General features: G+C 35.1%; 2 protein-coding genes across 27 annotated transcripts in view; one reads left to right on the forward strand and one right to left on the reverse strand.

Annotated features, from left to right (window-relative positions):
• nbeaa (neurobeachin a) overlaps positions 1-13,807 on the reverse strand; it is a 925,612-nt gene that overhangs the window by 237,447 nt on the left and 674,358 nt on the right. For all 26 annotated transcript variants that reach the window (XM_051927338.1, XM_051927337.1, XM_051927335.1 and 23 more), the window contains one exon: positions 9,633-9,769. In XM_051927338.1, coding sequence (XP_051783298.1) covers positions 9,633-9,769 — 137 coding nt within the window. The remainder of the gene's footprint in view (positions 1-9,632; positions 9,770-13,807) is intronic.
• On the forward strand, positions 6,156-8,243 carry mab21l1 (mab-21-like 1). The gene has a single exon (XM_028799298.2). The coding sequence runs from the start codon at positions 6,253-6,255 to the stop codon at positions 7,330-7,332; it is 1,080 nt and encodes a 359-aa protein (XP_028655131.1). The 5' UTR covers positions 6,156-6,252; the 3' UTR covers positions 7,333-8,243.

Genomic DNA, 13,807 nt, shown 5'->3' on the forward strand with positions numbered 1-13,807 from the left:
ACTTAATCCAATTCCCGGTGAAGGAATAAAAGAAAAAGAATGAGCCTTTATGGAATATACTAAGACAGAGCAAATGCATTCAATTTAATGTTTTAATTTGTAAACTTAAATGCGACTACATTGTGTCAAGTCAAAATGAAATGCGACCTAGTAAAGAGAAAGTGCTTTGACCACATTGCTACTACACGTTCAAATGGAATTAAACAACAACCAAATGGAAAGGTGCTTGTATAAAGGAGGAGGAAGAGGAGGAGGAGGAGGACTGGATACTCTGCCTGCCCCCACATTGTAATTAGCTGATGAGTTGGATCAAAAGTCTTTTTGGGCAGAGCAGACATAAACCTGTGCAGGGCAGTGGCTCCCAAGGGCTGGCATTAAGAAATGCTGGCCTGTGTGATGTGAGGGCATCTACTGTATCTTCTGAGTATTGTTCAACTGGCTCACTTGAGGAAATCTAGAAGAAAGCTTTTGAATCATATAACTGTTTTGAGTTTTTAATGAAAAACCTGGGAAGGTCTAATAGACACTAACCATTCAAACTGAATAAAAAGTATGATGCAAAACAATGACTGGATTGGGTAAGAGTAACACATCTGAACATGGAATAGCAAAAGGCATAATGTTAATATAATGTAACATATTGGACTAACTTAATTAAAATGTTTAATTTACCATAAAAAATTATATTGAACTAACTTAACATGTTTGTGTGGAAACTATGCAAAAATATATCAATCTGTAAATGCAAAAAAAAAAACAAACAAACAAAAAAAAGTTTTGGAAACACTGAATAATTCAATTGATTAAACCGAGTGGATTTTATTTTGTTTTTTTGTATGAGTGTGTGTGTCTCGGTCTATGAATAAAGACAGTGAGAGACTGATGAAGAAATAAAAAAAATGAATAGATAATAAAACTAGGAATACACATATACACCCTATATTAAATTATTATTAAGAATGCAGGAGCATATGTTTCAAAATGGATCAGTAATGGAAAATTGCACACCTTGCTCATAGCAATCATTGCAACATCCAAATTACATAACTTTTCCCTCAAATAAAACTTATGCTGATGTGCTTTTTAAACATTGAACAATTAAGAATTGTGTTTTTTGATTGCTTTTACAAGAGACGCACATATAATTAAACTTCTTGTTTTAATTACTGTATTTTAATGCAATAAATATTAGAGTGAATTCATATTGTGCAATTTCAACAAAACTATAGTCTGTTATTAAAGTTACCACGAGAAGTCCCAATGAAGGAATTCTCACAGGAAACTATTTTGGTTAATACATTTTTTGTTAATAATTTTTCCAATATTTGGTTTTATATTGCTAACGTATGCAGTAAACTAACGCATTTGTAGCAGAAATAGATGCAAAGTTTCTTTCAGTTTCCTGACATATTGGCCATGAACACCAAACAAACATAAAAACACAACATTCAGCCTTTATACAATAAGACATTCAAGGCCAATATCAAGTGAGGCTAAACAAAAGAAAAGAAAATACTCGAAACCCCCACATAATACTGTAACACTGTAAAATATCTTACTATGTATGAATTAAAACATTGGTTTTCTTTCTCTAGTGCAATATTAGAATTGTTTTTAAAAAGTTTAATTCTGAAAAACTATTTTTAATCAATATACAGTATGTTGCCTGTGTTTCATGTGGTCACGTTTTTATTGAAATTTAAACATGAGCAAAAAATAACACACAGCAAGTTTCTCATAAAATAAAAAATACTCTGAAGAAATGTTGATAATAAATAAGAGCACCATGTTTTGAAATATGGGCTCAGAACAAGAACAAAGACTCTGTCGTGATCCACTCAGGGTTAAGAGGGAATGAGGCATCAGTTCGGATCTTTTTACAGATCACATGTAAACACAGGGAAGGAGAGAAATATGGCTGAAAACTGCACGTCACAAGTTCCGTCTTTATTTTGAAGGTTAGTGGTTAGTGAGGTGAGTTTCACCATCTCAACATATCAAAGATGACAAAAACGAGGGGAGTTTGTGCGCTGATGGTGCCGTGCAGGTTGACCCAGTGCAGATGCATTTCATTAAGAGGTGATAATCCCTCCAGAAATCACACTCCTCTCACGGTATGGGAAGAAGGAATATTCACACAGCAGGAAAGCCAAGGCAAAAAAACATTTACCTGATATCAATGTCTGAAACAGGCAGGCACCAAACACGAGGAACACTAAAGCATGTCTGGGTTTAATAAAGCTGCCTGCATGCTGTGAGAAAGGAATAGTAATCATAAAAAAGTTTAGGCATGTGGCATATATTGTATTTTATTTAACATCTCACTCTCAAGAAAACAGAACTTATTGCAATTGTACATTTTTTTTTCTAGAAAAAACAAAACGGGAACATTTGTGTGCTATGTAATAAAACTGTCTTTACATATGAGAATGCAGCACAATAACAATTGATGCAGACCTTTAGGACAGCCTGCTTTTTTGGTCGTCCTCTGTAAGACACACATTTAACAGCTGAAACAATTTAAATTGTGAAATTACTCTACGGTACCCCATAGGTAATTACGTGATTTTCAAAAGGCACCTCCAGAACTATCAAATTATATTCACAAAAAAGGTTCCTAGCACTTGAGTTTATATTATCTGACAGTTAAAGTAAACAGTCTGCCAATATCTGTCTTGTATATCTCCAGAGAAAAAAAAAGACATTTATTACTGATGGCAAGGTGATAGAGACAAAAGAGCATTAAAAATATGAAGAACCACCAGAATCAGATGCATTCAATCAGACTTCCAACTTACTCCTCCAATATGGATAAATAATTGAATCAGTTCCATTTCATCCCATTCAGTTTTCACAATTTCAATATTGAAATATTAAAAACAAACACTGAGTTAAGTTTTTCCTTGAATTTAATAAAACACTTTAAAAGAAACAACTTAATGCTTACATTATTTGATTACAGAACAAATAGCAGAGCGCTTTCAGTGTGTCATAATACTTACAATGTACAGATTATAAGATGGAATTTCCTTTTTTATGACAACTCATTCTAATGATTTAAGCTGCAGTTTGGATCATTTTATCTCTGATAAATTAAGTCAGTCTAGTGAACAAATAAAAGAAAGTGCAGGTCCAAAGTCTCAGCAATTAAACCAACGTTCTTCTTGAGTCTTAACTGTAAGAATCACCGAAAATGTCTTCATTAAGGTGCTCCTGTTACTCCAGAAAAGATAACGCAGAATTTCTTACACTATTAGTATAGATTTGCAAAGCACTTCTCAGTTCTGAAAATAAATCCACATTATATCTAAAACTTGAACAATGGAAATGTTGGGAAACACCCCTTTGTAATATTCGGAAAGCATAAGATATATTTTTAATTTCTCTGTGCAACTGTCACTAACTAAAATTTAAAAAACGTATTTAAAAATGTTTCTCAAAGGAAAAACCAATGCTTATAAAATAATACGCTCATTAAAACAAATTTTCCTGAGCAAATAAATGTAAATGAATGCATAAGAAAATTAAAAAGGAATTCGTCCCTTCATTATGTTTAGATATTAATAGTACAAACTAACAAGTATGTTATAAATATCATTATAACTATAAAATGTTTATTTAAAATGCCAGTAAGTTAAAATGTATATATTTTTCAACAGAAAACTGCTTAAACGATTCTTTAGTGAGTCTTCTGAAGGAACTTCTATACACCAGTGCGACGAAATGTCAACTTCAATGTTGCAAAACTTCTACTCGTCCGAACGAAAAATGATATCAGTTGTGTGTGTGTGTGTGTGTGTGTGTGTGTGTGTGCGTGTGCGCACATATACACACACATACAATGGATAGTGTACAAAAAATGACGACATATTTCAGAGTAAGACTATAAATATATATGATCCCATTAATTTAACACTGTATTAATTCTTTAAAATTAAGATATTCGTATATCTTTGCACACTGATATTAATAAACAACACGAAATCAAATAGAAAATCGAATACAACAGGTTTTAACTACTGTAGATTATCGAAATTTATCAAATGTAAAGTTTTGGAGACCCAACAATTATGTTAACCCCATGTGGTTTTGTTGAAAATAAATTAAAATCAAGAACACAAACATAAATGACAAAAATTTGCCGCTTTCCTTTAAATTAGATAGCAAACAAGTCGTACTGAATCATAAAGTGTAAATAGTTGAAAAAATAAAAAAAACTCCATGTAATGCTTAATAAATTTAAAAGGCAAATGGAATATATTGCGCACGCAAGTTAATATGTGGTCGTCTAAATAACGAAGTTCAACCCGCCGTTTAATACTCTGAATGTCGCTCTTCTCACTGGCCACTAGCAGCACTGGATGTTTATAAATTTAAACAAGTCCAAACTTTTAATCAGTGCTTAGAGGGCAGGAGCGTAAAAAGGACAAAATAAAATATTCTATAATGATAAAACAAAAATCACAGGCCGAATAGTTACGTGTTTGTCCGACGTGCATTTAATCTTTAAATGCACTTTGTGGTCACAAAATCTTAAAAAGCCCTGAGATATCTCTTAAATTTACTGTAGAATCACTTTAACACACTAATAAAAACGAACAACAGGGCAACACAACATAACACATAACAAATCGTCTTTGTGTTAACCTGGAAATGTTTATGGACATTAAGATAAATATTAACTTGGTGACGTTACATTTCTTTCAATCTCAATAACAGCAAAAAATATTATGAGCTGATAAAATAGTAACTGAGAAGATTACGGAGAAACAGCAAATGAATGAATGTAACTAAATGTATGCACGCAGGCATTAACAGCACATCGTGCCTTTTCTAGTCAAATACAGCAGATTTCTAAAATAGGTAAAAGAATTCGAAACAAATTTACTGTTTCTGTAGCCACACAAGACTGTTGCTACTTTACAAGATTATGACTATTAATAACTCGGGATGGGCATCGCCGCCCGGCTACTCAAGACGTAAGAGTGCCATGTCATCTTACAAGCTTGAAAGAAAGAAAGAAAGAAAGAAAGAAAGAAAGAAAGAAAGAACGAACGTTTTACCCTTGCTATCATCAGTCAAATGAACAATAACTGGCATTTTGTATCATAGAAATAAGAGCACAGAATTATATGTGCAGCATGAAACGCTTTATTTAAAAAAAGCAGTTCAGCAGTTTATATCGGAGCAGATCAACATCTGATTTCATTATATAACTTAACTAACTGTAGTAATTATGACATTTCTTACATAAAGTTCACCTCAGTCTTCTTCAGTTTAAAATACATTCCAATTAAAAAACAAAAAGCACTACCTGCAGAGTGAAACAGATTTATACAAGAAAAATGATATATTAATCTCCTTATTTCTGATCATTCGGTAATACTCAGCAACGAAAACAGACATAATACTGAAAAACATCACATATTGTCCTTTCACGTTTGGCATAAACTTCACAAACCGACATCGATGTGCCATCTCGGATCTACTGTATCTGCCTTCACCTGTTAGCTACTGTACTCTACGGTTGCTGCTTTGTAAAAAAAAAAAAAAAAAAAAACAAATCAATAAACAATCTGAAATAAAACAAGGAGTGAAGAGATTTCCAAAAGTGTACGTGTTCATGCCTACTCGTCCCGTCCGCAGTAGCAGTACCTTTAGTATATAAAAGCCTTGGATTAATTAGCTTTGTACCAAGTGTGGTGAGTGACGCTGCTGATGCCGATTGGGTGCCCCCGATGCCGGCCCTGCCTTTATAATTTCCACTCGAGTGCATCGGGACTCTTATACACACCAACAGCAGCCGCTGCCTCCTCTAGTATTGCACACAAGGCACCCTGCACTTTTACAGTACATCCTCCTGATTAACAACTCAACTCGGAGCCGAGTGACTGACTACATCATAAACACATTAAGAAGAGGGATTTTGTTTCTTTGACTACTGGAAGGTGTGCTTTGTCTGACTTTTTTTTTTTTTTGTGCAATGGACTTTTGATTATTACACTCTAACCCTAATTTAAAGGGATTATTTTGTATCACCAGAGCACTTTAAAACCTGATGACAACGATTAAAGGTTTTGCTGTAGTCGTGCTGTGAGTGCACATAAATCTATCGAGCTGCATTTCTTCTTCTTTTTTTCTTTTTGAGGAGTTATTCTTTTTCCTCTAAAATTGGCTCCCGTACAAACTGCCGCGTTGGATCCCTCGGCTTACTGCGAGACTCCGGTATACAATCCGGATCTCTGCCCCAATATGATCGCGGCACAGGCCAAGCTGGTGTATCATCTCAACAAATATTACAATGAAAAATGCCAGTCTCGGAAAGCTGCCATTTCCAAGACCATCCGCGAAGTGTGCAAAGTGGTATCGGACGTCCTAAAAGAGGTCGAGGTTCAAGAGCCGCGGTTTATAAGCTCTCTCAACGAGATGGACAACCGCTATGAAGGTCTAGAGGTTATCTCGCCGACTGAATTTGAGGTGGTCCTCTATCTCAACCAGATGGGGGTCTTCAACTTTGTGGACGACGGTTCTCTGCCGGGATGCGCCGTCTTGAAGCTGAGCGACGGCCGCAAAAGGAGCATGTCTCTGTGGGTCGAGTTCATCACCGCTTCGGGCTATCTTTCGGCTCGAAAGATCAGGTCCCGGTTTCAGACTCTGGTGGCACAGGCTGTGGATAAGTGCAGCTACAGAGACGTGGTAAAGATGGTCGCGGACACCAGCGAAGTGAAGCTGCGCATCCGTGACAGATACGTGGTACAAATCACTCCGGCTTTCAAATGTACAGGAATATGGCCGAGGAGTGCAGCCCACTGGCCACTGCCCCACATCCCCTGGCCTGGGCCCAACAGGGTGGCAGAGGTGAAGGCCGAGGGCTTTAATCTCTTATCCAAGGAGTGCTACTCATTGAATGGGAAGCAGAGCTCGGCGGAGAGCGACGCCTGGGTCTTACAATTCGCAGAAGCCGAAAACAGGCTCCTGATGGGTGGCTGCAGGAAGAAATGTCTCTCGGTTCTCAAGACTTTGCGCGACCGTCACCTTGAACTGCCAGGACAGCCCCTCAATAACTACCACATGAAAACTTTGGTCTCTTACGAGTGTGAAAAACACCCACGAGAGTCGGACTGGGACGAGTCCTGTCTGGGGGATCGGCTCAATGGCATTTTGTTGCAGCTGATCTCCTGTTTGCAGTGCAGAAGGTGTCCACATTATTTTTTGCCTAATCTAGATCTCTTTCAGGGAAAGCCCCATTCCGCTCTTGAAAACGCGGCCAAACAGACTTGGAGATTAGCGAGAGAAATCCTCACTAACCCTAAAAGCCTGGAAAAACTTTGAGCAAGCAGACAAAGGCCTGCGTGAAGAAAGGACTCCTCGGACGAAATTTTAGTCCCGGCAGTTTCATGTGAACAATGTGCATTTGAAGGAAAGCACTTCCACGTAAGAAGTGGATTTATTTTTCATGTCCGGAAGACGATGCCAGTTCAGGCGTTTAAAACAAAGGTTACTGCTAAATATATTATAATTTTGTGTCAAAAAAAGAAAAAAAAAACATAACTAAAAGCATATGGGTTACATTTTGCCTTTAATTTAATTTATGTTCACTTCTTTATTGGTTTATTTGAATTAAAGTGCCCATGGAAAAATATATATAAATCAAACTTAGTTTATTTTTTTAATGTTAACATGTTTCCTTTTTAATATGAGCCCTGCACAGAAACTAGATTGTACATTTTTATACTGTAAATATCGATTGTGGTTGCGGTGTTCTGCTGTTGTGAACGTTGATGTTTTGTGACTCGTGCATATAGAAGTATTACTCAGTTTCCTTAAAGACACTACGGGCTCTTCTACTAGAATGAGAAACTATTCACAGTACAGGTAGAATTCACCCTTTTGCTTTAAACTAAAAAAAGTGGTTCATTTTGAACAAAGTTTACATTCTGATGTACTGTTTGTTCCGTTTTTATAACATTCCATAACTATACTTGAATGGTTATTTAAATATATGCGATCTTTTTGTTATTGATTCTGCCTACACAATAACATTTGGATATTAAAGTATATTTGAAAATGCACTTAAAATACACTGGAATATAATATTTGTGATTTCAGATTTTTTTTTTCCCTTAAAATTCTGTCTCTGGTTTTATTTAAAGAGCTAATAAAAATTATGAAGAATATGCAGTGTCCCAATAATGATTTACCATTAGCAAAACACAAGGGCAGCTGTGTCTGGGTCGCATTTTAACAATAAAGACTACTTCATAAAATGCTGAAACAATGTATGAAGGTGTTTTTAATATTTTTGGATAGTTGTAATTTTTCATTGCAAGCTTATTATATTCAGCAAGTATATCAATATGCACGAGCTGACAAATACAGTACTAACAAGTCCTAACATTCTACAACAACCAAATATAAAGACTACTAAACTGTCAATTTTTGATTCAGTAATTTTAATTAAATTTAACGACGCAAGCTCTTTTTTGATAAATTAATGAGATTATAAACACAACATTTGAAAAGAAGAAGGTATTCCTCAGTCATACTAATTGACAGTGTTATACTAAAAAACGGACGGACGAACGAACGAAGGTGTTTAAATAACGAGAAAACCGCTTAAAGTAATTAATTGCACAAACCCCCCTCAAAAAAAAAAAAGATAAAAACATGTATGACTAAAACAATCATCTCACACTTGGGATAAAGTAGTGCCCGTCTTTAATGCGTGTTCTTTTGTTTTGTACTTCCTTCTTCATTACTTTACAGAAAGTGTCAGTTAAGTTCTGCACCATCTTCTGTGTTACACAGATTCGGTGTCACAATGTCCTACCGGTATCAGATACAGAAAAAAGTTACAATGACATCTCGTCTTTTTAGGGTGATTTATGTACCATTGGAATGAAATGACACAGATATTTTAAAATATATTCACAAATTTTAAAAGACCCAAATAATTATCTAATATATAGGCGCATAGCATATTATAGTAAAGTATATTCAACGCTGTAAAATACAAAGGTTATTACAAAGCTTCAATACACATGAAAAACACCGTCTTTTTATCTTTACTTTTTATTTGTCATGTTACGTATATTTTATTTTGCAGAACCACGATCCTTCAATAATTCCGCATTGCTTGCACCATGTTTTATTTATATATTGTTAATTCAGAAAACAAACATTGCAACTGAATCGTGTAACGTGCCTACAAGTATTAAAGCTAAAATAAAGCTTTTGCTTTCAAATGTTTGCGCTTGCAGCCATACATTATATAAAGCTTGTTATTATTTCAGTGCCCCGCCATGCATTCACCGAACAGTATCGAAGAGCACTTACTTGCTTAGAACCAATAAAACAGGTTTTGTTTAAAAAAGGTACACGTAAGTATCGAATAAAAAAAGAAAGAAAATCGTTTAATACTCTCTCACCAAAATATCTGCTGAACCAGAAAAATCAGCCAATCTTCTACCGAATCCATATTTCACTTTTTATTTAAACGGAGGAAGCGCATGTACTGCACCTTTCTTTCCAATATTAAATCAACACTCGTGAAAATGAATAAGAATAAGCACTGGGTCATATTCAAAATGTACCAAAACAAATACTTACAGATTGTGTAAAGTAAGACTTACTTTGGAGTCGATCTTTTTAAAAGAAGAATCATCTTCATCTACTTCGAAATATATTTCTGTAGTTGTAATGGACAGAGTTCCTTTAGCCACAATAACAGGAGCTATAAGTTGTGCCGGTGTGCTGAGGACAACTGGTCCTATAAGGAAAAAAATAATAATAATACAATTAAATAAAATTATGGCAAACAGTAAGTCCAAATGTGTATATGCGGCAAGGTAGGTGAAGAAAAGTATAGGCCTACAGTACTTAAAAAAGGCCTACTGAGAAAAATCATAAAAAGTAACGAGAAAGCAAGATAAATCCCATGAAATCTCCTGACTTGAGTGAGTGGATAAAGTGCGTGTAAGTTACTCAGGTAGCTAACAGAAACACGCGAATCGCAGGACTTAATTAAAAAACCGTTACTTTACAAGACACCGAGCCTCTTTCCAGACTGTATGATAAGCACGTCCTTATTTTAGGTGGCTAATTTACAATTATGATCCCATATTTAGTGCATGAAAGATGAAATGGTTGGTTTCGCTGTAATCGCTCGAAGTTTAGCGCAGTTACAAGCCAGTTGACTAAACAAAATCATAAGTATATTATGTGACAAGCGATTTTGGTTTAAACTGGGAAAGGGTACTTTACGAAACGCTAGGTTAATAAAATGTCGAATCCGTAAAGTTACATAACATAAAGCTTAGCCAAACCGATGAATGAAAGTATAAGGGACCGAAAATTACAATTTAAATCTTATTTTTGCGCGTGTAGCGATTTTTCATTTATTTATTTATTTTTTATAACAATAGTCTATAATTAATGTATAATGTTAATCAAAAGTATCTTTTTTCATTTCAGTTTGTGTTTGTTGTTGAATATGTGTTACGTATTGAATAAGCTAACGTTATATAAGCTTTAGATTACTTTCCTCACTGTCACAAAAAGATTAAGAAGAAAAGAAAGAAATAATCTATGCATTTCAACTTTTCAATTAGGAAAATTGTACACTGAAATACAAATTACTAGGATTCTTTGAAAAAAAATACAAATGCTTTTAATGTCGATAAAAGCGGCATGGAATAAGTCCAATGGGAGCAATTACAGTATTAGATCACAGGGCTGATAAAAACTAAATCTCTTCAAATCCATGTTTTTCGGATGATATTAATTCATACTAATTAATTCATCTTTATCCGAAATTAGATTAAGATGAATTACGTTGATAGGCTGGATTCTTAATTCAAACAGTACTATTTTCCTAGTGCACTAAAACATTTTTAACGTTAAAAATGTGGATTATCACGTTGAAACGAATTAAATATACACGTACAGTATATACACAGTATATATATTTAACAAAAGCGTGTATGTTTGCTGATTAACACACAGCTTAAACAAATCTGCATTATTAATAATAAAGGTTTTTTGACCCCAGCTGATTTTGGTCACATGTCATTTTTTCCCGTCTTTCCTCCATCTTTTATGTGCCGCTGCCACTGCTCTCGTATAACCCACAGAACACAGACGAGGGAAGATCTTAAAATTGGGATATTTATCGATCTCCTGAACTCTGAAGAGCCACTTTAATGTCTCATCAATCTTAATCTACGTTGCTCAACCAATTATGTCTGATAGTGTTGCAAGATTACAAGTGGATTTTGGTTTCAATTCCCTGGGCTCTCCTTCATTGTGTTTTATGGACGGCAGCTGAAAAGCAGCTTTCTCTGCCTCTCCATCACTGTTCCTTGCCGGATTGAGCACTCTCTGAGTGATTCTCTAAAGATTTAAACAACGCATTTCAATGGAATATATGTAAAAGCGGGGTCTACGAGCCCTGGAATAAGTAAACCCAGAAGCTGCCGCTTTATCATTAATATCTGTTCATTTTGAAGAGGGCCGATCGCGCCCAGCTTTTCACTTACGAGTGTGTAGTGCAGGCCTAAAATACTGTACGCATATTTTGAAGAAACTCAAAAAGATATGCGACGGTCACCTTTGTATTTATTTGAAGACAATTTAAGTTATTTTCTGTAACCTTCATTATCGCAGATTGAACGGGCTCTTTTTAAAGTTAAAATTATACCAAGGCCAAACTATTTCTATGTGAAGACTTTAATATGCGATAACGTTAATTAAACCAAAACCCAATGCAGACTGCTTTTCTTCTCGTTAATGTAAAACATCCCATGCCAACAATAATGAATTTTTAGACAGAAATTGCAAAGACCAAGACAGTTTGATTGACTGCTTTTCAACGATAAAACTGTTTGACCCTTGTAGAATATGTAAAGGCGAAATGTTAAATTAATGGCGCATTAGAGCCAGGCGACTGTTTAATAAATGGTCAGCTCTTTGGTTAGCGCCAAGCAGACAGGTCACTAGTCTGGAATAACACACCGCAGAGGTCTAAAGAGCTTCGTTGAAGTGGAGTATTTTGCTATAATTACAATATGTCAAGCACTTTATACTATTAAAGAATAAAGTTCCCATTGCTAATGGCAGGTTATATTTAACATGTCGGCTGGAAACCTTCCATTACAAGCTTCGCCATATGAAAAAGGATGTTACAGGAGAAGCACTTGTATTTGTGCCTGGAGGGATTCCTGCAAGGGCTGAGACAATATGCAGCTAATCCACTGCAGCCACAGAGAAAGAGGATTAGATTTTAATCCCTTCTGGGATAGTCCCCCATAATTAGGATATAGTATTAAAATGTTTATATAAAGCATAATGAAATACTACAGGGTTTCCTTGTCAGAGCTGTAATCTGTTTCCCAATTCTGTCCTTTAATTTTGGAATGTTAAGATCTGCAATGGCATCCTTCAGACAGTTACAGTGTGTGTATATACAGTATTCATGCGTACAATTTAATAAATATTTAGTTACTGTAGAGCTCAAATAAAAATCCAGCTACGTGTATTTAACAATGGAGCGCCAATTAATTATTTTATGAAAAAAAAAAACAAACCTGTAAAAATATGTTTTATATCAGCACCACCATATTGTCAATAGATAGACAGATAGAACTTTATTAGTTCCCCAGAGGGAAATTTGTATTTTTACAGAAGCTCTTTATATAAAAAAATAAATAAACAATTAAATACAAACTAGGTGTGAAAAATAAAATTATAACACCTGATTATTTGAATATCTGCATGCAAATAACATTTCAAAGGTGGAAACAGAAAAACAACAAAGATAAAATTCACCACTCGAGCAATTTTGTGGGCTCGCGTACGTAAACACGGTCTAGACGTCTTAAAGATGACATTACTAATAAAAAAATCACTTAAACCGAATGAGGTTCATTTTGGAGTTCAGCACAGCATTCACGCATACTGCGGCTGCAAACAGGACTCCAGATTTCTCACAAAATCTCAAGCATTTTCTGTATAAACATAAAAATATGAATATTTTTAAAATATATGAATGTCAAACATTGATTGCAAAGTAAAAGTGGTATGTTTTCTAAAAGACAAATCAGGTACATTTGTTGATAGGCAGGCTGACAATACTGATCTCTTGATCAATGCCAAGTTCAGATGGGTGCTGCAGGAGGGATTACACGTTTAGGGAGCACGGCTGTTCACAGCTAATCTATTTAATGCATATTCAGAGTCTACTGTCAGCAGTACAGCTTACTATATATTGTGAGGGATTTCTCTGCTATTTTTCATCAATCGCTTAAATAGAATTCAATTCTTGCTTTTTTTGCAACATATCTATAACAGCCCTCCAGCTGGAGGAAGAATTTTAACTGTTATTCTTCTTGTTGAAATGGTTTATTTTTCTTACCACAATAAGGGCACCATCATTGGAAACTGTAATATTTAATGCATGCAGCCTTTCGCTGCAGGCTTGAGACTTAGCTATAATTCACTTGTTTATCGGGATTTTATTAAATTTTAAGTAGCAAGGAAATCATCATTCTGTTCATGGTGAAATGCTTATGTCACAGTAATGGGGGTAAAATATGGAAGACATAAAAATAATTTATATTTGATATCTGACTTGCCACCTTTCTCAACACGAAACCTGCAGTGAGCTCTACATAATAAAAAAAGACAAAACTACGATGAGAAATACATGGCCAGTCATTCTCTGTGACCTCAAATAAAGGTGCCAATTAGTTTCAACTTTTGGGAGCTGCCACATTTGAAGGAAATGGTCTGAGACTCCTAGATCTCCTCA

The sequence above is a fragment of the Erpetoichthys calabaricus genome, chromosome 4 (genome assembly GCF_900747795.2).
Source record: "Erpetoichthys calabaricus chromosome 4, fErpCal1.3, whole genome shotgun sequence".
In the NCBI taxonomy this organism is placed as follows: domain Eukaryota; kingdom Metazoa; phylum Chordata; class Cladistia; order Polypteriformes; family Polypteridae; genus Erpetoichthys; species Erpetoichthys calabaricus.

Excerpts from the sequence above, each read along its gene's own strand:
- mab21l1 (XM_028799298.2), top strand. The coding sequence starts at position 6,253 with ATGATCGCGGCACAGGCCAAGCTGGTGTATCATCTCAACAAATATTAC.